This window comes from Malus sylvestris, chromosome 8, assembly GCF_916048215.2.
Source record: "Malus sylvestris chromosome 8, drMalSylv7.2, whole genome shotgun sequence".
NCBI lineage: Eukaryota > Viridiplantae > Streptophyta > Magnoliopsida > Rosales > Rosaceae > Malus > Malus sylvestris.
In genome coordinates this window covers 342,064-369,879 of record NC_062267.1, presented here as the reverse complement: position 1 = coordinate 369,879, position 27,816 = coordinate 342,064, and the positions used below count along the sequence as shown (strand labels likewise).

At 38.7% G+C, this 27,816-nt stretch overlaps 5 protein-coding genes and 1 pseudogene across 5 annotated transcripts; 3 read left to right on the top strand and 3 right to left on the bottom strand.

Annotated features, from left to right (window-relative positions):
* Positions 1 to 299: 299 nt before the first annotated feature.
* LOC126633019 (ATP-dependent zinc metalloprotease FTSH, chloroplastic) lies at positions 300 to 3,356 on the top strand. Its single transcript, XM_050303565.1, has 5 exons — positions 300 to 1,840; positions 2,066 to 2,312; positions 2,424 to 2,607; positions 2,747 to 2,918; positions 3,025 to 3,356. The coding sequence occupies exons 1-5, from the start codon at positions 509 to 511 to the stop codon at positions 3,244 to 3,246; spliced, it is 2,157 nt and encodes a 718-aa protein (XP_050159522.1). The 5' UTR covers positions 300 to 508; the 3' UTR covers positions 3,247 to 3,356.
* On the bottom strand, positions 3,346 to 7,613 carry LOC126633024 (serine/threonine-protein kinase BSK1-like). The gene is made up of 9 exons (XM_050303569.1): positions 6,955 to 7,613; positions 6,671 to 6,806; positions 6,034 to 6,167; positions 5,724 to 5,829; positions 5,453 to 5,538; positions 4,762 to 4,950; positions 4,446 to 4,610; positions 4,257 to 4,370; positions 3,346 to 3,832 (listed from the first exon to the last, which is right to left on the bottom strand). Exons 1-9 carry the CDS (start codon positions 7,306 to 7,308, stop codon positions 3,584 to 3,586), a joined length of 1,533 nt encoding a protein of 510 aa, XP_050159526.1. The 5' UTR covers positions 7,309 to 7,613; the 3' UTR covers positions 3,346 to 3,583.
* A 1,141-nt stretch (positions 7,614 to 8,754) lies between these two features.
* LOC126633020 (protein ALTERED PHOSPHATE STARVATION RESPONSE 1-like) lies at positions 8,755 to 11,512 on the bottom strand. The gene is made up of 4 exons (XM_050303566.1): positions 10,394 to 11,512; positions 10,184 to 10,290; positions 9,844 to 10,085; positions 8,755 to 9,754 (listed from the first exon to the last, which is right to left on the bottom strand). The coding sequence occupies exons 1-4, from the start codon at positions 11,208 to 11,210 to the stop codon at positions 8,977 to 8,979; spliced, it is 1,944 nt and encodes a 647-aa protein (XP_050159523.1). The 5' UTR covers positions 11,211 to 11,512; the 3' UTR covers positions 8,755 to 8,976.
* A 3,954-nt stretch (positions 11,513 to 15,466) lies between these two features.
* LOC126633026 (uncharacterized) lies at positions 15,467 to 16,687 on the bottom strand. Its single transcript, XM_050303571.1, has one exon. The coding sequence runs from the start codon at positions 16,618 to 16,620 to the stop codon at positions 15,571 to 15,573; it is 1,050 nt and encodes a 349-aa protein (XP_050159528.1). The 5' UTR covers positions 16,621 to 16,687; the 3' UTR covers positions 15,467 to 15,570.
* A 1,873-nt stretch (positions 16,688 to 18,560) lies between these two features.
* On the top strand, positions 18,561 to 24,583 carry LOC126632488 (probable U3 small nucleolar RNA-associated protein 7; annotated as a pseudogene).
* Positions 24,584 to 24,619: 36 nt separating this feature from the next.
* LOC126632487 (uncharacterized) lies at positions 24,620 to 27,549 on the top strand. The gene is made up of 3 exons (XM_050302907.1): positions 24,620 to 24,627; positions 24,738 to 24,838; positions 26,909 to 27,549. The coding sequence occupies exons 1-3, from the start codon at positions 24,620 to 24,622 to the stop codon at positions 27,547 to 27,549; spliced, it is 750 nt and encodes a 249-aa protein (XP_050158864.1).
* Positions 27,550 to 27,816: the final 267 nt, after the last annotated feature.

Sequence of the window (27,816 nt, the reverse complement as noted above, 5' to 3'; positions counted from 1 at the left end):
AAGGCCCATAAGCACAGTCCGATTCAAATAAACTCAAAAGCCTCATCTCCATCTCAGAAAAGGGATGGGCTCCTGGATCCATATCGGTTCAACACTCTCTAGTCTACACGAGTGAAAAAATCAACGAGAAACTTAATAAAAACGACAAATAATGAATGAATGGATGGCATATTGAACACGTAGGCGCAACCCAAGCAACAATCATTTTATGGTGTTGTTTCGTTTGAAAGCAGAGAGAACATAATCAACACGCTGGTTGAATCAAAATCCAAGTGAAAAAGGGTCTTCCAATAAAAATATCAAATAAACATTCACAGCTCCCAGCTTGCCACGATTAATGTATTTTGGACTCTTTTTTCCCTATAAAGCTGAATCCACTTTAACATTCATTTCCCCTCTTATCCAGTCTAATAATACAGCAAGAATAAAAAATCGTAATTTCGAAAGAAATAGCTGTGTTTTTTTATCCAACACCAACAGATAACAGACCGGCACCTGCACCCAAGCCATGGCTTCCACCACCAACCCTTTGCTCTTTTCCAACTTCTTCGGAGCCACCACAGTTCTCCACTCTCCGCCCACACCTAAAACCACCTCCAAATCCAACTCATCCCTCCCAATTCCCCTGCCCTTCTTCTCCAAGCGAAAGCTTTTCGCCACCAAAAACATCTTCAACTCTCAACCCCATTCGGAGCCGTTAAAATCCGCAGCTTCCCAAGCCACTTTAGCCGCCCTGCTCTTCTCCTCACTCACCCCACAAGCCCTAGCCATAGACAACACCCCCACTCCCACGCCGCCACCCGTACTCCAACCCCAGCCTTCCAAATCCAACGCCGCCTCTCCTTTCTCCCAAAACCTCCTCCTCAACGCCCCTAAGCCCCAATCGCAGGTCGCCACTGACCTCCCCGAAGGCAGCCAATGGCGCTACAGCGAGTTCCTCAACGCCGTCAAGAAGGGCAAGGTCGAGAGAGTCAGGTTCATGAAAGACGGTTCTGCCCTTCAGCTCACTGCCGTCGATGGCCGCCGCGCCTCTGTCGTTGTCCCCAACGACCCTGACCTCATCGACATTTTGGCCATGAACGGCGTCGATATTTCCGTCTCCGAAGGCGATTCGGGAGGTGGGCTGTTCAATATCATCGGCAATTTGTTGTTCCCAATCTTGGCCTTTGCCGGATTGTTCCTCCTCTTCCGGCGTGCTGGAGGAGGCCCAGGAGGGCCGGGCGGCCTGGGCGGGCCCATGGATTTCGGAAGGTCCAAGTCCAAATTCCAAGAAGTTCCGGAAACGGGGGTGACTTTCGCCGATGTAGCTGGAGCTGACCAAGCAAAATTGGAGCTGCAGGAGGTGGTGGATTTCTTGAAGAACCCAGACAAGTACACCGCCCTCGGCGCCAAAATCCCAAAAGGATGTCTTTTGGTGGGCCCACCTGGTACCGGGAAGACCCTTCTGGCTCGCGCTGTGGCCGGCGAGGCTGGGACGCCGTTTTTCTCGTGCGCGGCTTCCGAGTTCGTGGAGTTGTTTGTGGGAGTGGGGGCGTCGAGAGTACGGGACTTGTTCGAGAAGGCCAAGTCGAAAGCGCCGTGCATTGTGTTCATTGATGAGATAGATGCGGTGGGGAGGCAGAGAGGCGCGGGGATGGGCGGCGGGAATGATGAGAGGGAGCAAACTATTAATCAGCTGCTGACGGAGATGGATGGGTTTTCTGGTAATTCCGGTGTGATAGTTTTGGCGGCAACCAACAGGCCGGATGTTCTCGATTCGGCATTGTTGAGGCCCGGGAGGTTTGACCGACAGGTGACCGTCGACAGGCCTGATGTTGCTGGCAGAGTTAAAATCCTGCAGGTTAGAACTGATGCCTAGAATCAGTACTAGTTTATCAGTCTTAATTAGCATGAAATCCATTTACGTATCTGCTTAAGCAAATTATATGTTGTGTACATTGAATTTTATGCATGCTTGTAAACCGTTTTGGTTTGCACGGTTGTTTCGAAATTAAGTGTGGTTGAAGGTGTTTTGCTAGAATTGTACACTCCATATTCTCTCAACTGAAGCATTTTCGAATGGCAGGTGCATTCCAGAGGGAAGGCGCTTGCAAAGGATGTGGACTTTGACAAAATTGCAAGGAGAACACCTGGTTTCACAGGGGCTGATCTGCAGAACCTGATGAATGAGGCTGCCATTCTCGCAGCCAGACGTGATCTCAAAGAAATAAGTAAAGACGAGATCTCCGATGCTCTGGAGCGGATCATTGCAGGACCCGAGAAGAAAAATGCTGTTGTCTCAGAGGATAAGAAGAAATTAGTCGCCTACCATGGTATATACTATATAGAACAAGACCGGTTCTCCCCCATATCCAATATTAACTTGTGATTTGCTATTATTTGGTTTGGATTTTTAATTCATCTGTTACGTGATTCTTTTGCAGAGGCGGGGCATGCTCTTGTTGGTGCATTGATGCCGGAATACGATCCTGTTGCTAAGATATCCATCATTCCTCGTGGCCAAGCCGGCGGTCTAACATTCTTTGCTCCCAGTGAAGAGAGACTCGAGTCTGGACTATACAGTAGAAGCTACCTGGAGAATCAAATGGCTGTTGCCCTCGGTGGAAGGTTGGTCATACAAACTCTTCAGTTTAAACTGCTTTAAAACAGTCTAATGATTCTTCCCTATTGAATTTGAGCTGATATTGGAAGTCTAGTGTATGTATATGAGAAATTTTATTCTGACCCCATTGTCCTGCCGTTGCAGAGTTGCCGAAGAAGTTATCTTTGGTCAGGAGAATGTGACAACAGGGGCTTCTAGTGATTTCATGCAAGTGTCAAGGGTGGCAAGGCAGATGGTTGAGAGATTTGGGTTCAGCAAAAAGATTGGACAAGTCGCGATTGGTGCTTCTGGTGGCAATCCCTTCTTAGGGCAACAGGTAGAGACTATAATCGAATACGGTAGTTTATTCACTGTTTAATCAAATGCCTATGGGATACAATCATACAAGAGAAGTGATAGAAACTATATGTTTGAATTTGCAGATGTCATCCCAAAAAGACTACTCCATGGCAACTGCTGATGTGGTGGATGCAGAGGTAAGGGAATTGGTAGAGACAGCTTATTCAAGGGCCAAGGATATCGTCACAACTCACATCGATATCCTCCACACGCTTGCCCAACTCCTCATAGAGAAGGAGACTGTTGACGGTGAAGAGTTCATGAGCCTCTTTATTGATGGAAAGGCTGAGCTATATGTCGCTTAGTTAGACAGACGCTCGACTCGGAGCAAATTCATGTATTACATATCACCCCGCGACATCGCAAAACTGTTGTATTATAAGTTTCATATATACAAGGACACATTAAGAAGCAATTAATTATTCAATGAAAAATTAGAGGAAAAGAATGGCGTAGTAGTTGATACACAAGATACAAGCATCTCCCTCTACCTATATATTGCACACGTTTGGGCTGAAACTTACTCTCTTACCCAGTTGTACATGATAACCCTACATTTTTGTTACAAGTTACAACAGCTGGAGCAACTTCAATACAACAAAAATAATTACAGAGCATTTCAGGGTCCTCTTCTCTCTCATATCATCTGCCTCCCCGATGTCTTTTTTCTTCGAGGGCAGCAGCCTCATTCAGCATGTCGGCTGCATCCTTGTGCATGTCTAGCTTGGCAAGAGCAACCGCCTGCATGTAAAATGCAGTGGACCAGTCAGGGTAGACACATTGCGCTTGCATTGCATCTCGGAGGGCAGCATCTGGCTGATCACAGAGGAGATAACATAGACTTCTTCTTGCATACACCGTAGGGGAAACCATAGTCCCAACATCTATGAACTACAATATCAGTTGAATGAAATTAATGAACCATAACAAGGGGAACGCTGCAGTAAAATTAAGATGGCCGTAAATCTAAACATCATGACATGAATTATCATCCCCTTATAAATCCTCTATAATGTATGAAGTTCTGCACAGTTCAACGAGACAATGTACCAATTACAAAAACTGCTTAGACTCTAATATGAATAATGTTTTTCTCAACATCACGATCGAGATCTCATTTATCAACAAACTTCCAGCAGCATTGTCCTCTGTACTATGAAGTCATGCTAATTCGACACTCATTATCTAGGGGAGAAGAACTGAAGTGCCCTAACCCCTTGTGCATGAAAAACTTATCAAGTTAAAAGTTCTTGACAAGAAATGGGGTACTTTCCCTTAGGCACTACCCATTCTCAGTACATTGCAGAATAAATACCTGGGAATAGCAGTTTATTGCAGATCTAAAATCTTTGTCACGAAATGCCAAGTCCCCACGTTTTCTTGCCTCCAACATATCTTTCATTTGCTGAGTCCATTCTTGGAAAGACAACTAACGCCAAAGACAAAAACTTTCAGAAAGCCAACCAGAGAACCATCTAAACCTACTTTTGCACAATTCAACTACCTCATTGCTTCCTTCATCATCTTTGTAGTGTGTCATTAACAAAATCTGATGGATGGCCGTAAGGTCCATCCTTGAACAGGCATCACCCATGGCAGAAAGAGGATGTTGTGGAGTCGGAGGTGCTTCCTCGTGCTTAGGAATTCCCAGCATCACATAAGAAGGAACCTACAACACATCATCACCATAAAAAAAAATGCTGCCTAAGCATGTTTGGGAAAATTTAAAGGTACTTAAAATTGCTGTGATGGTAATATTTAATAGAAAAACTTAATAACAGATCATTGCATTCATGTGGGGAAAAGGCAAGAAGAGTTACATCAGGTTTATTTTGCAATGGAGCAACTGTTGCAACAAGGTCTTTGATATTTGGTCGCTCCCTAGGTTCATATTGCAAACATCGTGAGGCAAGATCAAAAACCACAGTTGCTTCTTCAGTTGAAAATTTTCCCTCCAGATGTGAATCCATTAAGAGAAGAATGTTTTTGCCCCGAATCATATCAAGAGCCTGCATTAACACAAACATCAATTATAAGGAGATTCTGTTATCAAAACCTGCCTACATAATTATACTAAGAGATTGTCCAGGCAAAATCAGAGGAATAGAAGAATAAAAGTATAAAACTACGATCCAAGCTACAAGCTGCTCTTCAACATCAGTGTCTTGCGATCAATCGCAACCAAACTATCGGAAATTCAGTATCAATTAATCTTAGTACATAATAAACAATCACTACAAGAAAAGGCAACTTATGTGTGCAAAACTTTTTTTGAGTATATGCAACTATATTTTACTACCACACCTCGCTAAAGACAAGGGGTTCCCTAATGCCGAGTACTAAACACATACGAGCAAGAGCCACTTTAACAAACAACTCCTCTGTGATCATACAGAATCTGGACTTCTGCATAACTCAAATAGCAGAAGCACTGCATTTTAACTATTAGATTATGGGTCCATTCCAAACTGACCGACTGGAGAACAAGTGCCTAGCGCGGTAAATACTTACATGACCAGGAGGGATGTGTTTTCCACTTAGAAGATCCAAAAGGACAGTCCCAAAGCTGAAGATAACACTTTCTGGAGTCACCCTTCCTGCAGCATCAATATAGTATAGTTGGTATGGAAAGCACTTGTCAAAGACTTCATTGAGTCCAGCATTATACAACTCCTGACTCATACAATCTTACTCATTGACTCGGCCATAGTTCAGTTTACCTAAGGTGTATAAAAAGTGGTATTATAAATAATAACTATGATTAAGGAAAATAAGCAATTACCATTTCTTAGATATTCAGGAGGTGTGTACGCAAGATTAGTGCTGTAACTTTTTCCATCCCTGCTGTTTTTCATCAATCCAAAACATGAAAGCCGAGGATCGCCATTCTGCCAACAACATCCACAAAATTACCACTTTGATCTCATATAAATCCATGTAGTTATCAGATAAAAAGTCTTAACACAGAGAGAAATATGTCTACTTATCAAAAAAGGGCCACAATGATACGTGATTAAAATTATCTCACTTCTTGTAAAAGCTGAAAAACTAAATAAACAAACAAACTTTGGAAAGGAAATTTGAGACAGCACCTCATCAAAGAGAACCCTATATGCATTTAAGTCGTGGTACAATGGGCGGCCTTCACTACTGCAGTAATTCAATGCTTCGGCAATGTTCAGAGCAACTCTTAGTCGCATAGCCCACTCAATGGTCTGATTCTCCCCTGTCAAGAAAGTGTGAGATGAATTTATATCGGAACCCTGAACCACTTTGAAAAGCTATAGGCAATAAATTTCAGAGGTCAGTTGTCAAGAATATGAGAATGGGAAAAGCAAAATAGCAGTCCAATTTGAAATGAAAAAAGCACACGTGTAGATAATGAATCAGCTTTGTGAAAGTGGTTTGAGATTACAAATGCATTCTTAAAAGCGAGGAATGTCCCATAAACCAATATCTTATGAAAAAGAAGAGAAAGTTATATCTTTGCAGGACTGTCAACAAATATAGATTGAAAAGTTTGAAGTTTCAATTGCAAGGCTTTTCACATTACATAACGACAGTAGACAGTGGATGCAACCAATTCGTATTCGTTGAAATGCAGTGCAACTTTGAAATAGAGGGTGTTCCTCCTCATATTTCAAGCAATGTGTCAAACATGTTCTCATTTCTCGTGCAGAAAAGAAAAGCCAAGGATTGTATAAGAAACAAAAAATAAGAGGCACATACAGTGGAATAGATGTTTGGCAAGGGTATCATTAGGCATGTACTCCGCCACCAGCAGCCTCTCGTCGCCGTCGCAGCAATACCCTATCAAATTGGCAAGCCTTTTGTGCCTCAGCTTCCCAACGCCCCAAGCTTCATCCTGTTGCCCCAAGGTTCAAATTTCTCAATTCAATTGGAAATGGAAACCCTAACCACAATTCCCAAAAATTCCCTAATAGAGGGATTATAATAATAATAATAATAATAAATCATGAATAGAGAAGAAGAGAGAGAGAGTGATTTATTACGGCGAATTGCTTGGGGTCAGGCCAGGCCAATTTGGAAAATTTCTTGACGGCAATCCAACGACGGTTATTTTGGTTCTGGAGGCGTCCCTTGTAGACGACATTGGGGGCTTTCTCGCCGCTCTCGGAGACGATGAAGTCGGAGCTGAAGTTATTTGTGGCGCTTTTCAAGTCGGCCAGCGAGAATTCCGAAAATCCCGGCACTGCTCCAGCTCCGGCGGCATCGGTTCCACCGTTGGACGGTTGAGGAACGCGGTTGGTGGTTGCGGTGGTGGCGGTGGCGGTGGAGCTGAAGGTGTTCAAGGGGTGGTGCTGGTGTTGGCGTGCATGTATAAAAGACGACTCGCAGCACCCCATAACTCGGCTGAGTTGACTCAGTGCCGCGCCTCAGCCAGCTCTTGGTTTAAAAACATGTACGCGCATATAGTAATAATAAAATATATGCGGACTGCCGAGGGAGACGAAATTGGGTCAAAATTCTGGGAAATACGGAGAAAGATGCATGGAATTTTGTAATTGTAAATTCTAATGAGGAGGAGGAGTGTCTGCGAGCTGCAGCTTTCTTGTCCTTCGCATTGCTAATTTGCTTGCTTCCGTCTGCTCTCTGTGCACTGCCAAAAACCTCTCTCCCTGTCTTCCTCTAACAGTGAATTGTCCTTTCCTTATCATGAAGGGCATTATGTTATGGTAGTTATCTCTTTACATCTCTGCTTTTTTCTTTCTTTTTTTTTTTTTTTTTAATGCTACTCTCAGCAGATTTTATATACCATATTTGTAAATAAATTGTTATTAGCACTCCAAAAATCTCATTTTACACTTTAAACTTTCTATATTTGGAAAGAAAAATACACTTATGAGAAATATAAAATGAGATTTTTTAGGTGTCAATAACACTTCCCATTTGTAATATCTCTTTAATAGATACTAGCATATAAGCACACATAAAGTGTGTGAGAAATTTTTTTATTTTTGTTTTTGAAATAGAAGGAGAGAGGAAGAGGGTGCTAGAGAATGTGGAAGTGAGAATTTTTTTATTTTATTTTTAAATTAGAGATATGTTAGGATTATATGTAGGTGTAGCTTTGAAAAAAAAAAGTAAAATTTGGTTGTGTGAAATTACATTTTTGCCTCATATTATGTTCTGTTTTAATTAGAGGGTTAAACTGGTAATTTTATAGGATTTTGGTTGACAATGAGTGTTTTATTAATTAGTAGAGATAAAATCCGTATTTGTTGGTTGATCCTATATCTATTAGAGAGATGATACAATCTACAATGTAGCATAAAAAATGTGATAAATGTAACATTATTATTTTCTTTTTTCCTTTTTTTTTTTTGGTATACACGGTATTTAACACTTCAGTAGATTTAGGCTAAAAGCATCGAACAATAATTTTGGTATCAAATATATGGAAAATGTTAGGAGATTATTTTTATTTGTATAAAAAAACAATATTATCTATACTAAAAGGGTGGGAGAGTGGACTAAACCTCACAAGAACCCCTCACTTATAAGTGAAGAGGAAGAAGATCATCTTTTTAGATTATATTTTGTTGTTAGATAAAAATGAAGATACAAAATGAAAATGAAAAGTGAACACTTATTACTATTATGTAGTGATATTCCTTTTCATTTATAAGAAATGTCTTAGATTCGATTTTGTCCAAAAGCGATTTTGAACTAAATTACTATGGTTAGTCTATTGTGACGTTTAACTCATTATCCTACTCCTTAATGCAAATAACATCGATTGTATTAAAAAATGAAAATGAAGAGTATGCATAAAACGAAAAAAAACTATATACAAAAACCAGTTCTTGATAGATTTTTTTTTTTAGAACAAACAATATTATACACATGGGTAGCCTATAGTATTAAAATATGCATTCCATTCCACCACCTCCCGCTTTTGAGATCGGAGCCGAACAAAGTTTCATCATTAAGAAAGCTAAGTGGCTTAAGATCTTTTTATTTAAAAAAAAAATAAAAGAAGTAAAGACTTGGCACTTTTATTTGTTAATTCATCATCCGGATTGCCTGCAGCTGACTTCTTGTAGTTCAATGTGTGCATGAATCTCATTGTATGCTTGCAATGAGTTTGCGGTGAATTTCTCCATCGCCATCAATGTCTGCTTCAAATCCCACACTAGATTAATATTCCTGTCACTCCGACTCTGTTGCTGCACTCTCTCTCCGTGCGACTCATCTTCTCCTGCTCGCAAACTACTCGAAGCAACGTTCTTTTTTCCTCCTCTACCGCGCATCAGCTTATGCAGTATATTCTGTTCCTTCCCCTCCTCTGCCTCCAAAAACTTTACTTTCCTTGCTACATCTTTGTTTTCAGCTACCATCCTTTGCTGCACCATTTCTACATTATTATTGTTGCCTTCCATTAAAAGCGTATGTATACTGCTTGTGAATCCCCCGATGGCTTCAACAACTTCCTCATCTGAGAGTCTATCCATAGCTTGTGACCACTCATTACATATCACAAAAATGGGCGGTGCTCCAATATCCTCGTCTGCTGTTAATTCTTGATCGGCTACATTTGGTTCGTGTAGAAGACATCTCTGAACCCATCCGTTTAATGCTTTTACATACACCTTTTGGGCGACAATCCAATTGGAGAAGCACACATTCCAGTTTTGAAGCTCTAACTTGAGTCGAATTGCAGTTTCAGCATTATGTGCGCCGCTCAACTTTGCATTGGATATTGCAACGCCATCTAAACCCTTGGCTTCCACCATTGCTCGGTACTGACTCTTGTGACATTCTACCATAGCTTTCCACATGTCGAGTAACCTACAAGCACAAAAACAAGTTCACTAATCACTTGACACTCCGTAGAATTGAATATATTCTTCAACGGTGATGGGATAGAATGGATATACCTGTTGATGAATTTGATAATCTGCGGCCATAGCTCCTCGTCCCTCAACTTGTTGATGGTAATGGATATTCTGTCAACAATCTGAATTGCAATTTTCATTTTTGTTAAAAGATCGCGGACTGCACTGCGAAGGGAGTTGAGTTTGGGAGCCTCAGCAGCACTAGTAGTATTACCCTTGCCATGTTCTAAATGTTTCAGCATTCTACTCTTCTTCTCGTGGGTAATGCGCAATCTTTCCTCAGCCTAATTACATATATATACCACAATTAAGTAGTCAAGATTATGCTTTAAAAATTTGATTAATCAGCAAAAGCTAATGAAGAAAAGAAGCATATATATACCTTGACTTCATGGTAAAGTTTCTTTTCCCACAGGAAGAGCGTCTTCAGAGTGTAAGAAAGGTTTTGTGAACTCATCACCAAGCCTTCACGGTCATCAAATCCATATTCTGCTTTTCCAACGCCAATTCGTCAAATTAATTATGCATTCTTTATCTATTAATTTGGAATAATACTAAAAATTGACTGAGAAAATTGGAATGGATAAGTTACCCTGATCAAGAGAAATTGTGTGATGATGAGACTGCAGCGACAATAAAACTTGATTCCCGGACTCAGACGCCCTGTCAAATAGAAGATTAAGCTCCCGCATCGCCTCTGTTTCTTCTCGGACTGGGGCCGAGACAGAGACAGACGGAGGAGTTGCCGTCGACGTCGCCATATGAGTCGTCTTACTCTTCCCTGACCTACTCTCCTCTTCCTGATCATCTCCAATATTTTTAGTATTGTGTTTAACATTGATATCGTTATTGCCGCCACAATTACCGACTTTGATTTTGTCAGCAGCAAGTGCAGGAGAATGAGCAGTTTCTTCGAGATCCAAATTAGTGCAAGAATAAAATGGTGCTAGGTAAATCTCCCTCTCGTAGGCATCAAACAGATTAAGGAAATCCCAAGCGGAGCTGGGCGGAGGCGGTGGCGGAGGACGGGGTTCGGAAGTCAGTCGGCTGCCTGAATTTTTGTAGGTCTCCCCCTCCCCTTCCCTGAAATATTGATCATGCTCCGAAACTGGTGTCGGCGTTTCACCCAACTTTTTAACAGTGTGGTCCTCCTTGGATTCGGATTCGGAGTCGGAAGGGAATTGGAGGTGCGAGTCTGATTCTGGTGGCGGAGGCGGTTCATTTCCTGCAGGAATGTCATGGAAGAAACGGTGGAGAGCGGGGCCAAGGGTCCTGAGGGAGGCCAAGTAAGCGACGTGGGCATCAGCCAGAACTTGGGCTTGGCTGAGAGCTTCCTCCAGGTACATGCACCGGTCTCGGCACAATGCCACAGCCGGAAGATCCTCCAACTTTGAGGCGGCGCAACCCATCACAATTCTCAGTATTTCTCAATTGAATGTGGACACACACGAGCAATCTCCTTAACTTAATTACCAGATAACTTGCAAGGCACCACCAACATTCTCTGATTTCTCTGATTTTTCTTTCTGATCTGGGTTTTGTGTGTGCAGATTTTAAATAGGTATGAATGGCTTTACTTGGTAATTTGGTATTTACTGCTCTGCGCGTCTGGTGAACTGTTCAATTATGTTCCTTCCTTAATTGCTCAAACAGGGGAAACCTGGCGGGATATGGCTAACGTCTCTTTTTTTATTTTTCAGATTATTTCATTGTTGCCCCGTGTGATTAGGTGTATTCCATCCTTACTGCGTTTTTATTTTCATATCTTCATTTATACCCCCACGCATATGTGTACGTATTGTAATTTTCCGTCTCAGGTATACTCAACCTGGAATCAAAAGCCAAATCAGTCAATTTCCGTGTTGTTGGAATTCAAAATTTCAAATTCCCTACAGTAAGTACTTGTAATTATGATTCATAAAAGTAGCTAAAAAGGTTTTGGTGCAAATTAAAAAGAAAAGAAAAGGGCTAATTGAAAGGTCAAATAAATGATCATGACATCCAATTAATGACAAAAATGATATATGACAGGCAAGTAACCGTTATGCATGTCATGTTTCATGGGTGTGGAACTGTGAAGGTAAATTTCCGAACCAAAAATTTCAAGAAAATCATAATTTCTGAATAATAGTAGTAATCATTATGATGCTTTTTAAAAGGGAATTGGATGTTTAATAGGAGGATGAGGAAGGTTTGGTGTAAGAATCTAAGGGACAATGATTGTCTGCTCTTCCACTTTCGGTGTCCTCTTATATCCTCTTGTTTTGTATGATCACGGTTAAGCCATGTCAACATTTTATATTGTTTTTTTTATAGAGATAATAAGACAAAAATGAATAGTAATATAAAATGTTAACGTGGCTTAACCGTGACCACACAAACAGGAAAGCACGGGAGGGCGCCGGAAGTGGGAGGGCATACAATCCTTGTCCGAATCTAAGATGCAAGATATCTATATCTTAGGATTTAGGGGAAAGGGATCCTTCCTTCCACCAAATCCTATCAATCAATTAATCTGAATTTTTGAAATTTGATTAAATGACTAAAATCGAGAGGTTATTTAAAAGTTATAATAACTTTAACTATTAGATCAAATTTTAAAGATTCAGATTTGTTGATTGACAAGATTTAATGGAAGGGATCTAGAAAATATCCCTTTCCGGATATAGGAAAGTCTTAACATTTTTGGAGGCAGATTGTACCCTCCTATTTATACAGTCACGGTTAAGCCACATCAACATTTTATATTTTTATTATTTTTTGTCTTATTATCTTTATAAAAAATTTAATATAAAATATTAACGTAGTTTAATCGTAACCATACAAAATAGGAATGAATGGAAATAGCACCCAAACAGAAGGCAGACAATCTGCCTCTAACAATTTTTCTATCTTTTTTACTGTCATCATGTCATATTTGACAACTGATAGATAGAATATAGGTTGGTGAAGTGCAGGTGGTTGGTTTTCTCACTTGGTCGCTGGTGCTTTTGACAATGAGTCATCATTTGGCCAGCGCCCGCTGAAGGCCGGTCCCAAACTTTCAATCCAACTTTTTAATTTACAGTGAATTGTTAATTTAATCTTTAAATTATCGCCTGAATAAAAATTAAGTTTTTAAATTAATTTTTTTTAGAAAAATCAATCATTGAATTATAAAAATCTATCAATTACATTTCTAGTATTAGATTCGAAGCTACTATATTTCATTTTCCGTCAATTTAGGTCATGTTAATTGCATGTAATACACATTAGAGGGTAGATTGTTAATTTTTCATAAATAAATAGTGCATGGAGTTAATTTTGGAGGGTAAATTAAAGGTTAGATTCGCAACCTATATGAAATGTTAAGGGATTATAAATGAGAAAATGACAGTATGACACTCTAAAATGTGTCGTGATTTAAGTTGACGAAAAAATTGGATAAAATAACTTTGAATATAATATTAGGGATGAAATTAGCAATTTTTTTATGAATTTATGGACTTATTTATTGAAAAAATCATTTAGGGACCTAATTTTCCCTGAAATGATAATTCAGGGACTAAATCAACATTTCACCCTCTATTTTATTACGTAGGACTTGAATCAAAGGTGCGTTGAAGAATTGAGATTTTTTATTTAGATTGGATAGGACTTCAGCCTGTTACGATTGAGAATTGAGATTGAAATTGAAATTAACTACCAGTTTTGCCATTCTTTTTGTTAATCTTCAAACACATTTTTTTTCCCTAATATTCCTAGATGATCATACATTCACCAACCGTCCATCACTACCTATCCGCGTATGAGGGAGTAGTTTTGCTCATTACCATTTAATGTGGTGTATGCTCACTACTCTATTTATCATCGTTAAATGAGTTTGAATTTCCAGATTTTTGTAATGGATATGAACAAATGTCAAAATTCAAACTCATTTAATGGTGATAAATATGGTGGTAAGCATACACCAAACTAAATGGTGGTGAGCAAAAATGCATTCTGCGTATGATAACCTACATTAATATTATAGCTAAATTCAAATTACATACCTATTACTTGGAGGGGGAGAATGAGGAGAACGGAGTGGACGATCAGGTGCAGGAGATTTATGAGGAGGAAGAGAGGGTGAGCATGAAGAGGGTGGCTAGGTGCAAGTTGTTTTTTCCAGATTTTATTAATTATTTTTTTAATATTTATTTATATTTGTCACTCCATGTGTCATGTTTGGTGTGCAAAAGTTACGACAGGTCATCAGTTGAGTTGACATAAATTCTAACGGAAGTAGGAAAGTGACCTAAAAATCAAACTATATGGTATGAATGTGAGAAGCATAAAGTAAGTGTCGTAAAATGTAATTTGTGTGAAACTTGAGGTATTAAAATAGAATTACCCAAACTAAAAATATGATATTTTAGTTTAAAGTTGTTTGAGATTAGGTATTTAAATTAAAAGTTCCCTAGTATTATTAGGAATAATTAAGGACCACTAATATCTCTACTATAAATTCTCGTTGTGTTTGAGAACAAAAACATGCTAAGCCTAAAGTTAAATCAGCTACGTATGTGACAGTATTTGGAGAATACCTATAATATCATACATATATATACAACGCACGCATGTATAATTTTTTTCGAAAGATAATTATAATTAAACTCGAATCACAACGTTTATGTTGGAAGTTATTGAACAACCACTCTAGTTCAAAAGAATCCCATGTATGAAAGCTACCTATGCTAGAGACAAACAAAGCCACCAGATGCGCTGCCCTATTACAACTTTGAGGAGCAAATATAAACTCTACTACTGACCTCAATTGCATTTGCACACACTTAATGTTGAAGAGAAAACCCTTTTTTTATTTTTTGACCATCGTTGAAGAGAAGACTTTTGATAATGACATTTGGTTCTGTTGTTCAATTGATCATATTCACAAGCCCCTTAGAGTCCGTTTCCACTTGAATCGCATAAAACCCTCTATCCAAGCAAACAAGGCTGCTCGTAAACCCTCTTCTTCTAATTATACAACGCATGTATAATTAGAAGAACAAAACCAAGTTAGTCCGGTCCCGACATTAATTATAACATTATTAAGATAATAACACCGTGCCAGGTTGGCTCCCATGCAACCATGCTAACTAGGTGGTTGCCTTTCTCCACGCATGTATACAACGCATGTTGGTTGCCTTTCTCATCATGCGTGCATGGAGGTTTTGTCAATATCGGTAATAAATTAATAATTAGTTAATGAAGCGAGTAATGCTATTCATACCATGTTTTTGTACCATATTTTTGTACCACCGTGACATCTGATGTGGACAACCACATCATTTGAAAAATTTGCAAAACCCAAGGAAAGTAAAGAGAAAGACTCCTCGTATACAACAATCATCATTTAAGTAACTTGTTTTTCTTAAATATTAGTTTATTAAATAATGAACTAAATTTAAAATTTTGATTAATTCAAATGATGTGGCTGTTCACATCAAATGTCACCTAGGGTGGTATGAAAATGTGGTACAAAAATATGGTATGAATAACATTACTCTAATGAAAAAGCACATTTACTTATTAATCATCGGCTGCAATATTAACCCCAACGCTTTATGCTATGGCACACAAGTCTTCTATTAATTTAATTCGACGACGGAGAAGAATTAATAAAATGATGGGAAAGAAAAACATCAACAAGAACATTCCTTAATTTGTATAGAAACTAAAAAGGAAAAATATATAATAGAATTTGAAGACATATATTTAATTAAATGTACACAAGCAGTAAACAATAATTTAGAGTAGGGTGAGAGTGTTGAGCAGTGAAACCCTAGCGTTGATTAAACTCCTGAAAACTGTTTCGGAGCAAGTTTCAATCCCAGCGATGGACGCCTCCAATTCCTGCATCTTCTTTAATGTTGTTTTGGCTTCTTCATCTCCTTTCTTTCTCAAGTTACGCAAGCTCTCAACTCCAATATTATTACCAACTCGTACTGGGTTTTCGTGAGTACATAATTGATTGTCTAACGTTGCCTTGATGTTGAATATTCCCATCCACGTTGCCCGCATTGACGACGTGACAGTCGATTTGGATGATGATATTGTGGGCCCGCCGAATGATATGTCTGCCGCGACTCCAGTAAAAAGTGCAAGAGACACCGCGACCGTCACTTGAACGACCTCGCTCATAACACCCGCCAGCTCATGGTCAACGTTATAGTAACTAATATCATCGCCAACGTACTCGAACGGCGTGGCGGCGGCCGGTGCTGGCCGTGCGATGGAACGAAGTGCGTTGACTAGCTTTATCATTTCCTTGGCCATTCTCTTTCTAGCTATGACGTACAATGCTACCTGGGAGTCGTTTCTCTTCCTCAAAGCCACTTGAGCAGCGGAGTGATCCTGTTTGAGAGCCAAAACGGAGGTGCGGAATATTCCGTAGATATCGGCAAAACGGAGGAATTGGTCGAGAAGGTTATCGACGGAGTAGCAGCCTTTGAGACGGCGGAGGGATTCTTGGGTTTGGGGAAGGCGGAGAGTGTCATCGAGGCAGTGGTGCAAGTCTTTGAGGCGGGTCAAGCCTTCGCATAGCCAATCGGAGAAGGGGGCTGAGGAGGAAGAGGAGGAGTTGGTGGTGGAATAGGAATATTTGAAGGTTTGAAGGCTGGCTATGTGTTCTTTGAGGTGGGAAATGAAGGGGTGGGGTCCGGTTGGAAGACTGATGGATCTGGTGTGACGAGACAACGGCGGTCGGACTTTTGATGGACGGTGGTTACGGTTATTTGGAATATTGTTTGGGTTTATTTTGTTTGGGAAAGAGAGAGACCGCCGGAAAACGCCTACCATGATTTCTTTCCTCGAAGACCTGCGTATTAGTTGAGATATGAGTTGAGACTTGTGGAGATGGGGTTGATGGTTGCATTATATCTTGCATGGGATATTTATATACAAAGGAGAGGGAAATTTTAGTTAAGAGGTAACCCTAGCTAGCGCCGGAGGTACACGAGGGGGATATTATTAGATAATCAGCGATAATCAAATATTAATCAAAGTAATTATAATGCATACTAATTGGATCAATAGTTGGATTAGATTAGATGAATGGAACGATCGGGCAGGCAGTTAACCCTAATACGAGAGATTTTTCAGTGCGACGGTCGCACGAGGTGGTACATCACGTGTCTTTATATAAAATTATAAATGGTGGAATATGTGTGTTAAAAGGTTAATAACTTACAAATTAAAAAAATTCACTATTTACATAAAAATACGCGATATACCATCTGTATTCCGTGATAACTAAAAAAATTTCCCCTAATACAGGCTATACAGCTGAGCTGTCAGCAGTGTACTTATCCCTCAATCATGTGGAATGGGGGATACACCACGTGGTTTCGACACACTGGCCACCCTTGACTGTTCCATCAATTTCTGATAGCCAATGTTTTTTAGTTTTTTTTTATTCTCAATTAAATTACATCCGCATACATATCTTCAATGGGTGATACAAAAACAAAATCCTTCAAATGTAAATTTTATATTTCTTATTCATTAGCCGGAAAAGCTCTTCAGTATATTGATATAAAATATCCATATGTGGAATCCACATGTGGTGGCTGTTTTAGTGGTTACTCAAGTTTGTTTGTTTAAATTTTTCACTCCAGATCGATTTTTTAGTCACTAAAGTAATACATCCAATTAGAACATCTATAACTGTTTGTAATGTTTTAATAAAATATTAATCTATTCCTTCTTGTTAAAAAAAAGGTCGTACCCAGTGCACAAGGCTCCCGCTATATATATATATATATATATATATATTTATATATTTATATATTTATATATTAGAGTGGAATCAACATCCATCTCTCGGAAATACAAAATAAGTCCAAATGTGATTTTTACATTTCAAATTTGCGTCTCTCTAGAATGTGTTAATTTTGTGTAGAGATGGCATTATATTTGGAGCAGATCCCCTGGTTTTGGAATTCCAGAAACGCTGTAAAACCTTCATGCATATGCTTGGGAATCCAGACACGACAATCTTTGACAGAAGGGGGCTGAAGAAATTGTCGTTTCAAGACGTAGCCAGCTCAAATAATTATTCATGGGCATTGATTTTTTAAATTTGATACAACATTAATTCGAAAATAAGTAAGAGATTCCGTGTCCCGTGGTCCATGCATGCATAAAACTCTCCCATTCCAGGCCACTAGGACATTAGTTATTAAGTTAGCATGATACAACGGCAAAGGTGGTGGGTTCTATTTTGCAGCCCGTTTTATATACGTCCTATATATGCAGTGGCATTGAGTCATCCCACGATCGAATTAGAGCTAGCTTGCGATATGTTGAAAGGTATATTCTCTACTTATTATAACAACTAAGAATATCTGTCACGTTTTTAATTGTCATTTCTTAATTAATTAATTAAATTTGAAGAACTTGCTGATTAGTCCAGAACTGCACAACTTGTCATAACTAACTGGAGGGAATTATTATTGATTTTATATGTTTTTGGGAGACTATAATTAAGGAGAGAGGATGGTTGACGGTGCTCAAGCGCGTCAAAATTAACTGATGATCAATAATCACAAGTAGTAGTATGTTGGAATTATATATATGTATAATATATATATATATATATATATATATATATGTTTGGGCTCAAAAATATTGTTTTGGGCCAAGTTAGATCTTTTTCGGCCCAGTGTTGGATAGGCCGAGTTTAGATTCATCCTCGGCCCAGAAATCGTGAACAAGTGTCATTGGGAGATATTCAGCCCATGGGCCACGCAGTCGAAGTTGGCCATATCCTATCGGAAATTGGAATGTGGACGAATCCTTTTATGAGAAGGAGTTTCGACGGGATCAGGATGCTGAGATTGAATACGGTATGATAACGAGTTATGTTCGAAGTCCTAGTAGGAATAAGATTGGTCGAGATAAAGTTGGATCATGAAAAGGAGTTCTAATCTGGGAGTGGTTGAGATTCAATACAGGTTGGCTGCTATAAATAGGGAGGGAAGACATCGAAACAAGCCCCTCCAATTCAACACACAAATTGCCTTGCGCATTATCTCGCTCTACGCGAAACCTCACAACAACCTTGAGATTTTTGTTTTTCCCCTTTTTGCCGACGCATCTTCAGTTTGGATAAACAGCACTGTGAAGGCAACCGGCGAACATCTTCAATTTGGATAAACAACACTGTTACCGTATAATCAGCCGACCGTGGAGCACCTTCGGTTTGGATAAACAGTACTGTGACAAGGCCGACTGGTTATCTATCCAAGTCTCGGTCGAGGAGGATTTTTGAATCCTTATCGGCAGAGGTCATCTCGTTAGCCTTCTCAGCGAAACGAGGTGTTACAAGTTACTATACTCGGCACATTGAACGCCGAGTCGTTTATGATTGGTTATTCGCAAGTAGGTTTTAGAGTTCGGCATTATGACGGTCGAACCACTTTCACAATCAAGACATACATTTGTTTTGAGTATTTGTGTCTTTATACTCTGGTGTCGATTCGGCGTGCTTATACTCTTACGAATATAATCACAGTGACCGAATCCGGCGCCGACGATTTGTGAACTTCGCAGAACTAGTAGCTTTGTCTTCAAGTTCTAGAACCTGAAGGCCGAGGCATGTTCCTTACTCGGCCGCAGTCGCACGATCGAGAAGTCAGCCGCGCACCCAACGCAACATCAACAAATTTTACTCCTTGGCCGAGCTCGGCCGACGAGTTGGCACGCTCCGCATACAACCGAATGACGTAGTTAGCTTACTAATTACTCGGCATGCGCGCCATGTAGGTTTAGTAATTTTTAGGGTCAACAATATATATGTCATAACTAACTGGAAGGTTGTTTGAGAATTGAGTTAGTTGATCAGAATATGGTGTATAATTATATATATGTATAAAATATACAATATGCAGGACTACCAATATATAATAATTAGTGACCAAGTTTTCAAGGTACATGAACATGATTGGGGGAATAAAAGACAAGCAAAAACAAATAATCAAGTGGCACAAATTAGTTAAGAAGAATGATGCATAGACCATTACCAATTTACCACCAATATTATCATTCTTCGGTCTTATAATTAATAATTAGTGAGGGTCCAACTTTTCAAGGGGATTATTTGGGGGAACAAAACATGAGCAAAAACAAATAATCAAATGCCAGAAAAGATGAACAAAACCAAATATCAAGTGGCACAAATAATGAACACATATAAAATGCATGCGTGATTGCCCAATACTACATGTCCAAGTAACGGGTTAAGAAGTTGAAATCAACTTTTATGGCATAGCTACACCGGCATAGTGGTGTTCCGTGCGGGTAATACAAAGACAAGTAAAAAGAATTAGCACATATTCTCTTATTCTTGACACAAAATATTGTCCTACCACTTATAACTGTGTCATACAAGTTATTTTCATAAGTTAGCTTGGTCTCATAAGGAGCCTTGGACTGCAACTAGCCTAAACTAATTGAGTGCGTTAGAAAACATTTTTTTTTCTTTTCGCAACTTGTTGCTAAATCTATTTATTGTTAAGTTAAAAGCGTCATATATACGCTACTGGGAGCATTTTTGCTCACCACCATTAACTATAGTTTGCAAATTTTGTCTTCAAATTTAATCTCTCTAGCATTATCTTTAAAAAAAAAGAAAAAAAAAAAGAGACAAGTAGCAAACTAAGAAATGGATAGTGAGCATCCACCAAAGTTAATGGTGTTGAGCAAAAATTTTCCCTATATTTTAGCCTAGCCTAAACAATACTATTTGGCCCTACGATTTGTCCTCCGTGGGTTTGCGTAGCTGATTTTAGTACATGTAATTGAACAGACATGCTTTGCCATCAAATTGTCAGTGGCTTCTGCCAAATGAGGGAGGTTGCTTGGAGGCAGAAGGCATTGAGAAGACATGGAGGTTCAAACAAGAATCAATTACTCATGAAGTAGCTATCTCAAGCTCAAAATGTCAATTTGATATGGTCTTACCCGGTTGAAACCTAACCTTTTCTTGGGTTAAATTCTACTTCTACTAGATTGACAGTTCTGGTTTCTCTCATTTTCCTTGAATTTTTATTCTGTGTCTGTAGATTTTGGTCCATACACATTGGATTTCACCTCAAGTAGTCGGTATATAGTGATTGGTGGGCGCAAGGGTCATCTGGCTATTGTAGACTTGATGAATATGAGGCTGGTTAAAAAATTTCAGGTATGTACTGTATGTTACACAATACAAATGTTAGATTGATTTAGACGTGCTTCTTGCAGCCATGTTCACATGTTCGAGTCTTCGTATGCGAAGTTTGAATAAGTTTGAATATATAAGTAGAAATATATATATATATATATATATATATATATATATAATATGTCTGTTAATATATCATAGTTATTTAGTGAAGGGAATCATGCAAACTTTTAATTGTTTAACTATTGAATTGTTGGCTCCACCTCGTGCAAACTTTAGTTTATGCATACAATTTTTGAGTCATGTGAATGTAGATTGTCCAAATGTTGTCAGGTGATATTTGTACAATTTTCTCTTTTTCTAAATGAGGTGCTAGAACGGTGGGTGCTTGCGTTATTTGTACCTGAGGGTTTGGCCGTAACACCGGGCTGATTAACTAACTATTGATTTTCAGGTTGGGGAAACAGTGCGTGATGTTGTGTTCTTGGACACTCATCTCATGAGTTCTTTGCTGCAGCCCAGGAAAAGTACGAGACTGTTTGCCATTTAAGTTAGTTTTATCTGTTTTGGAAATCTGAAAGTTTTAGGATGGTACTAGTTTAACCTAGAGGGGGGTGAATAGGTTCCAATTTAAAAATCTAATTCAAATTTCAATTTAATTTTCAACTCGAATTAAATTCACATTCACATCACATATTAAACTATCATACTCATATGCAAATAAAACGATAGATAAAATGTGCACACATGATATAGGATTTAACAAGACAAACCCCATCACTGGGAAAATCATCGGGCTCCCAAATCAGGACAAATAGTAAGAGAAATGAATACAGAAAAACTTACAAAACTCATCAATTAGACACGCATACTAGTAGGCAGTTTTGTCTCTGCACTTTGCTACTCGAATTCTCTTCAACCTTCAAGTGGAAGTGGCACGATACTAACGCGGCCGTCAATCACCTTCTCCTCGAACTTTGCAGAATATTAACGCGATCATGCAGAATGAATGAAAAGAAATGATTTTGAAAATCAATCAATTATGAAAATCACAAGGGACGTTTTCAAAATTGATTTCTAATTAAAGCACAAACAAAACAACATGAAAAGTATTATTTTTTCTTAAAAATAAATGCTGTCAAAAACCCAACGCAGTAGAATCAAAATCATTTTCTTCTGTGAAAAACGAAACCAACGAATTCAATGCATGCTAACACAAATTGCAAGGCCCTATTCTGACGAAAAACAGTGGCTGCAGTTCTTTTCGAAAAGGGATGTACTCTCCACAAATCATATTTTACTTCTTACACACCTTTTGATAATTTATGTCCGTTGATCTTCTTCAATTCATCTGATGTGACGATCGAAAATTAAAAAGGTGTATAAAAAGTAAAATAGAATTTGTGGATATCACTCCTCTTTCGAAAATAGCAGAAACCTTTCTTTTGTTTTTCACGAAAAAAACACTGCAACCTTTTCTTGATTTTATCAAAAAACATGAAAGCAGCCAACCCCTTTATGATTGCTTAAAACGAAAAATGGCATCCGCAAGGTAATCAATCTACCTAAGAAGAAATATTTAGTTGTGACGAGAACTAAAATGATATATCACGTGTTTTAATAGGAGTTGTGAGAAATTTTATTTTTTAAGTTATTAACTTTTTAGCATACATATTTCATCATTTGTATAGTGACACGTGATGTATTATCCCGTATACCGGTCACACTAAAAAATCTCTCGTATATAAGGCATTAGCTGATGTAGGCTATTAACTCAGGAAAAACTGTTCTGATATATGCAGTAGCCTAAAACTCAACTCATGCATATGCGGCGCCACTTTAAAACCTAACCTGATGAACCTATAAATATGTGTTTGTTAGATTAAAGATATCAATCAGGTGGCCAAAGAAACGGAAAGATCAGACTCGTCAACCTAATTGATTAAAACAACTAATCAAATAGAGTTTGAAGTGATCACTAAGTGGAGATAAAAACTAAAACCATTTGAATTTATCCTCATTTTAAATGCATAGTATCTGACTCCAAATAAATCTTACATTAATATGTGGGCCTTTAATTAAGCTAAACGAACTCGTAGCAAATTAATTAACATGTAAAGCCCATATCTCAAGTGTTAAACTTAAAAGCTAAACAGTCCATTGAACATAAACTTATATCATGTGAATGCATATGTATGCCAAACTTACTTGAGTGGATGTCTCTAAAACGATTACCAGTTTAGTGATCGAGAGCACGAGAGATAAATTTAGACTAAAATAATTACAACGGAAAACATGTACTACTACTATTACTATCTAATAACTGATCAGTTCATAAAAAGGTGGAATATGGTTTTTTAAATGCTAGGTTGGTGATGGTCTAGGACAACAGCAATAGTATACTTTAAGATTGGTGCATTCCTTCTTTCCTCAATCAATAAATCTTTAATTCCCCGTTATTTATATAGAGATGCTTACTCTGGATATCATCTTTTCGACAGACCAGATATGGGAGACTAGAAACACATGTTTCTAGCACAGCTCCATCAGAATTTCTAAAAAGTTATATGTATTTCTTGTCCATGTAGGAACATGGTGCAGTTTCCAGGCTTCAGTTTTTTGGACAAGCACTACCTGTTGGCATCAATAAACAATCTTGGGCAGCTTCATTATCAGGATATGACAAACGGTGTGATGGCAGGTAGTTACAGGACTGGGTTACGCTGCACTAATGTGATGCAGGTGAACCCCTACAATGGGTTTGTTACTTTGGGTCATTCTCTTGGTACAGTTTCCATGTGGAAGCCTACAACATCTGTTCCTCTTCTGAAGCTGCCGTGTCACAGGGGCCCCACCTCGGCAATGGCATTCCACCCTAATAATGGCCACAGCTGGGAAAGAGAATAAAATTAAGCTCTGGGACTTGAGGAAACTTCAGGATGAGCCGCTCCAAACTTTACCTGGCCATACAGACACTTTGGCCTTCAGTCAGAAGGGTCTTCTTGCTTATGCAGATGGTTCACGTGCAGTAGTCCTGAAAGATTTGTCGCGGACTCAGAGCTTTTGAGGAAAAGACATATGACTCATAAAATGGTTAAAGGGTACCCAATAGGAAAGGTGTTGTTTCGACCTTATGAAGATGTTCTAGGCATAGGGCACTCCATGGGGTGGTCGAGTCCAACTTTGATTCGTGGGTGGCAAATCCATTTGAAAACCGTAAACAGAGAAGCGAGAGGCGAGTGCTGTCTCTATTGGTTAAGCTCCCGGCTGACACAATTATACTGGACCCCACAGCCATTGGCACAGTGATGCCTGAGACGAAGAAACGGATACCAACAAAGCAAGAGAAAGAGTCTAACATTGAAGCTGCAGTTGAAGCTGCCAAGGGAAGTGTCTCGAAGAAGAAAACGAAGGGGAGGAATAAGCTGGGCAAGAGGGCGACGAAGAAGAAGGAGATGATTGCAAATGCCAAGAAGGCCTTTCTTGGAGCAACAAATGAAAGAGGAAGAACAAGTGGCAAGAAAGAAGCTGAAAACAACTGAACAAGTAGAGTTATCAACAACTTTGCAACGGTTTGCTCGCAAGCAAGCAACTACATAAACCCAAGAAGAGAAATCCTAATATTCAAAAAATCTAATGACGAGGTAGGTAGGTAGGTAGGTTGGTCAAGGTCCTAACGCTCTCAGTTTTGGACTGGATGAAAAGCAATTTTCAATCTTTAAGTCTTTGATTATTGTTCTCGTTGTAAAGTCAGAAAGGAGGTTATACAGAACAGGTCCATCGCCTTTATGGCATCCCTGGCTTCTTATACAAGGCATATTGGGAGTCTTGAAAGGCCACGGTTGAAGAGAACCTGTTCGTCCTCGTAAATTCCCAACACTCCGTATTCATCAGTGTTTTAAAAAACTCGTGTCAGGGCAAACCTAGTCAGCCTTGGATGCAGGGTGGCAACATTTTCGCATTTGTTTTGTGAGTGTCGACCAAATACTGACCTAGGCTTCGCCAGTCGTGCCTGAGGTGTCACATTCCGGCTCGGGTCCACCACATCCTGAGCTCGTTCTACCACCGTAGCACGATATTATCCGTTTTGGACCCTGACCACGTCCTCACGGTTGGGAACTCACGAGCAACTTCCAGTGGGTTACCCATGGGAATGCTCTGACCCCCTTCTCACTTAACTTCGGAGTTCCGACGGAACCCGATGCCAGTGAGCTCCCAACATCTCCCAAAATGCCTCGAGTTAGGTAGGGATGAGAATATACATTTAAGGATCACTTCCCTAGGTGATATGGGATGTCACATGAGGTGTTGACTAGGTGTTCCTTTTTCTTTTTTAAGTTGCTGAAATTTGTAATTTTTGAGTTGCAGACCATGAAAACCATCAAAGGAGATGAAGACGACGACTATGTTTTTAATCTGAGGTCTTTTTTTTTTATAATTTTTTTTTCTTTTTAAAGCTTAAATTGACCCCACTTTGCTGGTATTTATTATCCAACTATTTTCACCTTTTTATTTTTAATATTTTTTTAGTGACATTTATTACCCCACTATATTTTTTCTTTTCACTTTTTTTTTTCAATATTAAATAATTCTAGGTTGACTAAATTTACAAACTAGATGATGTGTCACTAATGGAAGATAAACACGTTAATCAACACTTAATAATTCAATCATCAACTTCTATATCATTTAGTTTACAAAATTTAGTAACATTACCCTTTAATATTGTGCTTTCTCAAATACTATATATATTAAATAATACTTTTTATTAGTTATTATTTTACTATTATTCTCATGATTGGCCAGTAGAAAAGAAAAAAAAAAAAAAATATATATATATATATATATATATATATATCAAGGGGCAAATATTTGTATAAACCTTTAGAGTACAAAACATCCAATTGTTTTTATTCATTCATTAAATTACATGGATGCTTATGTAGACTTTAACTTGTATTTAAAGATAAAAATAAAACTGAAAAAGCATAAATATGAAAGTAATAAAAAATAAAATAAAAATTGAAGAAGCCTTAGTTGTAAGCATGCAAAATAGAAAGGAGGTAGAACTCTATTGATTTGAAGTATTGTAACCTCCATCTCCCTCTTTGCCAATGAGGTATGCAACTTTCATGGGATTGATATGAAATTTTGATGCCTTCTACAATGATTTCTTTTTTATTTTAACAAACGATATTATCTATGTTAAGAGGGAAAGGATGAGCTTAGCCTCACAATGGGCTAACAATAATGTGGTTCAAACTCACATTTGGTGAGAATCGAACCTAAAACCTCTCACTTACAAGTGAAGAAGAAAACCACTATACCATAAATCCTATATTATTGTAAGCAAAACAAAACCCTAAACCCGATATTGTTGTTCATTAGGTAAGCAAAACAAAACCGTAAACCTTATATTATTGTTCATAAACGTAGGGTGATTAAATTAAGTTTTGCAAAATCTTTTTAGTTTTGTCAATTTAGGTATTTGATGAGTTTTCAACTTTTTTTTTTTAGTTTTTTGAATCAAACAAACAACTATCTCTTTTGATTTCATTTGTGTGCGCTTTCAATTTTTTTCATTGTAGTAGTTTCATTTATGCTGGGATTAATCCTATGCCTGGTATCACGGTTTTTTGTTAAATCATGTTTTTTTTTTTTTTTGTTATTTACAAAGGTTCATTTTTTATAAAATGAAATTTTGGGCTGGTTTGTTATTGCTGTGCTTTGAAAAAAAAACTGATTCTGCTGTGCTGTGAGAATAAGCAGTTGTGAAATAAAGCAGCATAATGTTTGATAAACTTTTTTGTAAAAGTGCTTTTGGAAAAAAAAGCAGTATGATAGTGTTTGGTAAACATTTATGTAAAACAGCTGTGACTGTGTGAAATGACCAAAAATGTATAATACTAGATGTGCTATGACAAGCCACGACGTCGTTCGTTGGCAACCTCTTCATCTTCGTCTTCCTCTCCCTCCTCATCTTTTCCTTCCACACAGTCGTCGAAAATGGGACCCACCTCCTCACCTCCTTCGTCGACCACGACCATTCTCTTAAATCCCTTATCTCCTGCCTCAACCTCGCTGGCGCCGTCAATACCAACCATCACTCTCCCACATCTCCAACTGAGTCCCATTCTCCGATCTCTCTCCGCCGCCAACACTGCCCATTTCTTCACCTCACCCTTGTCGGAACCTTAGACGATGATTTCTTCTCCGGTGATGACGACGATGTTCGCTCCCTCTTCGGCTACGGCCCCAATCCGATCGCCCCAATCCTCATTTTCTCCTCCTCCTCTCACTCCACCTCCAAATTAGGGTTTAATGGAACTTACGAGACTAGGGTTTCTGAAATTGTGTGCTCTAGCCTCACGTTCAAGGCTAAGAAATTCACCATTTCTGATGACAGAGCTAGAGGCAGAGATAGCGATGGAGAAAGCAATGAAGGGGAGGAGAAATGCGGCAATGAAGAAATGGACGATCGAGTTGTCGATTTGCAATTCTTGATCAACGGATTGAAGCTGGGTCGCTGGGACGTGGTGACGTTGTTCTTCCTCCTGAAAGTCTGAGGAATAAGGAGAAACTTTGAAAATAAGCCACTTTTTGAAGCTGCTTTTTGCGGCTTCCACTTTTTAGCTTTTTTTCATCTGAAACTTTGAAAAAAGCTGGTTTGGAGTGTTTACCAAACACCAAAAACTCTCCCAGCTTTTTTTAAAATCACCTTAATCCCAAACCTTACCTTTATCCAAAGCATTGCATACCTCATCAACAAAGAGGAAGATGGAGGTTACAATTATTTTCACGTATCTGTTTTCTTTTTTTTTTTTTTTTTTTTT

What these genes read in the sequence shown, in the direction of transcription:
- LOC126633019 (XM_050303565.1), top strand. Translation starts at nt 509, where the DNA reads ATGGCTTCCACCACCAACCCTTTGCTCTTTTCCAACTTCTTCGGAGCC. An exon ending in GAAATTAGTCGCCTACCATG is followed by an intron (nt 2,313 to 2,423) that starts GTATATACTATA and finishes ATTCTTTTGCAG; the next exon opens with AGGCGGGGCATGCTCTTGTT. An exon ending in GCTGTTGCCCTCGGTGGAAG is followed by an intron (nt 2,608 to 2,746) that starts GTTGGTCATACA and finishes CTGCCGTTGCAG; the next exon opens with AGTTGCCGAAGAAGTTATCT.
- LOC126633024 (XM_050303569.1), bottom strand. Translation starts at nt 7,308, where the DNA reads ATGGGGTGCTGCGAGTCGTCTTTTATACATGCACGCCAACACCAGCAC. An exon ending in TGCCAAACATCTATTCCACT is followed by an intron (nt 6,168 to 6,670) that starts GTATGTGCCTCT and finishes CTTTCTTGACAG; the next exon opens with GGGAGAATCAGACCATTGAG. An exon ending in ATAGGGTTCTCTTTGATGAG is followed by an intron (nt 5,830 to 6,033) that starts GTGCTGTCTCAA and finishes TGTTGTTGGCAG; the next exon opens with AATGGCGATCCTCGGCTTTC.
- LOC126633020 (XM_050303566.1), bottom strand. Translation starts at nt 11,210, where the DNA reads ATGGGTTGCGCCGCCTCAAAGTTGGAGGATCTTCCGGCTGTGGCATTG. An exon ending in CACAATTTCTCTTGATCAGG is followed by an intron (nt 10,291 to 10,393) that starts GTAACTTATCCA and finishes TTGGAAAAGCAG; the next exon opens with AATATGGATTTGATGACCGT. An exon ending in AACTTTACCATGAAGTCAAG is followed by an intron (nt 10,086 to 10,183) that starts GTATATATATGC and finishes ATATGTAATTAG; the next exon opens with GCTGAGGAAAGATTGCGCAT.
- LOC126633026 (XM_050303571.1), bottom strand. Translation starts at nt 16,620, where the DNA reads ATGGTAGGCGTTTTCCGGCGGTCTCTCTCTTTCCCAAACAAAATAAAC.
- LOC126632487 (XM_050302907.1), top strand. An exon ending in GCCACGGTTGAAGAGAACCT is followed by an intron (nt 24,839 to 26,908) that starts GTTCGTCCTCGT and finishes TGCTATGACAAG; the next exon opens with CCACGACGTCGTTCGTTGGC.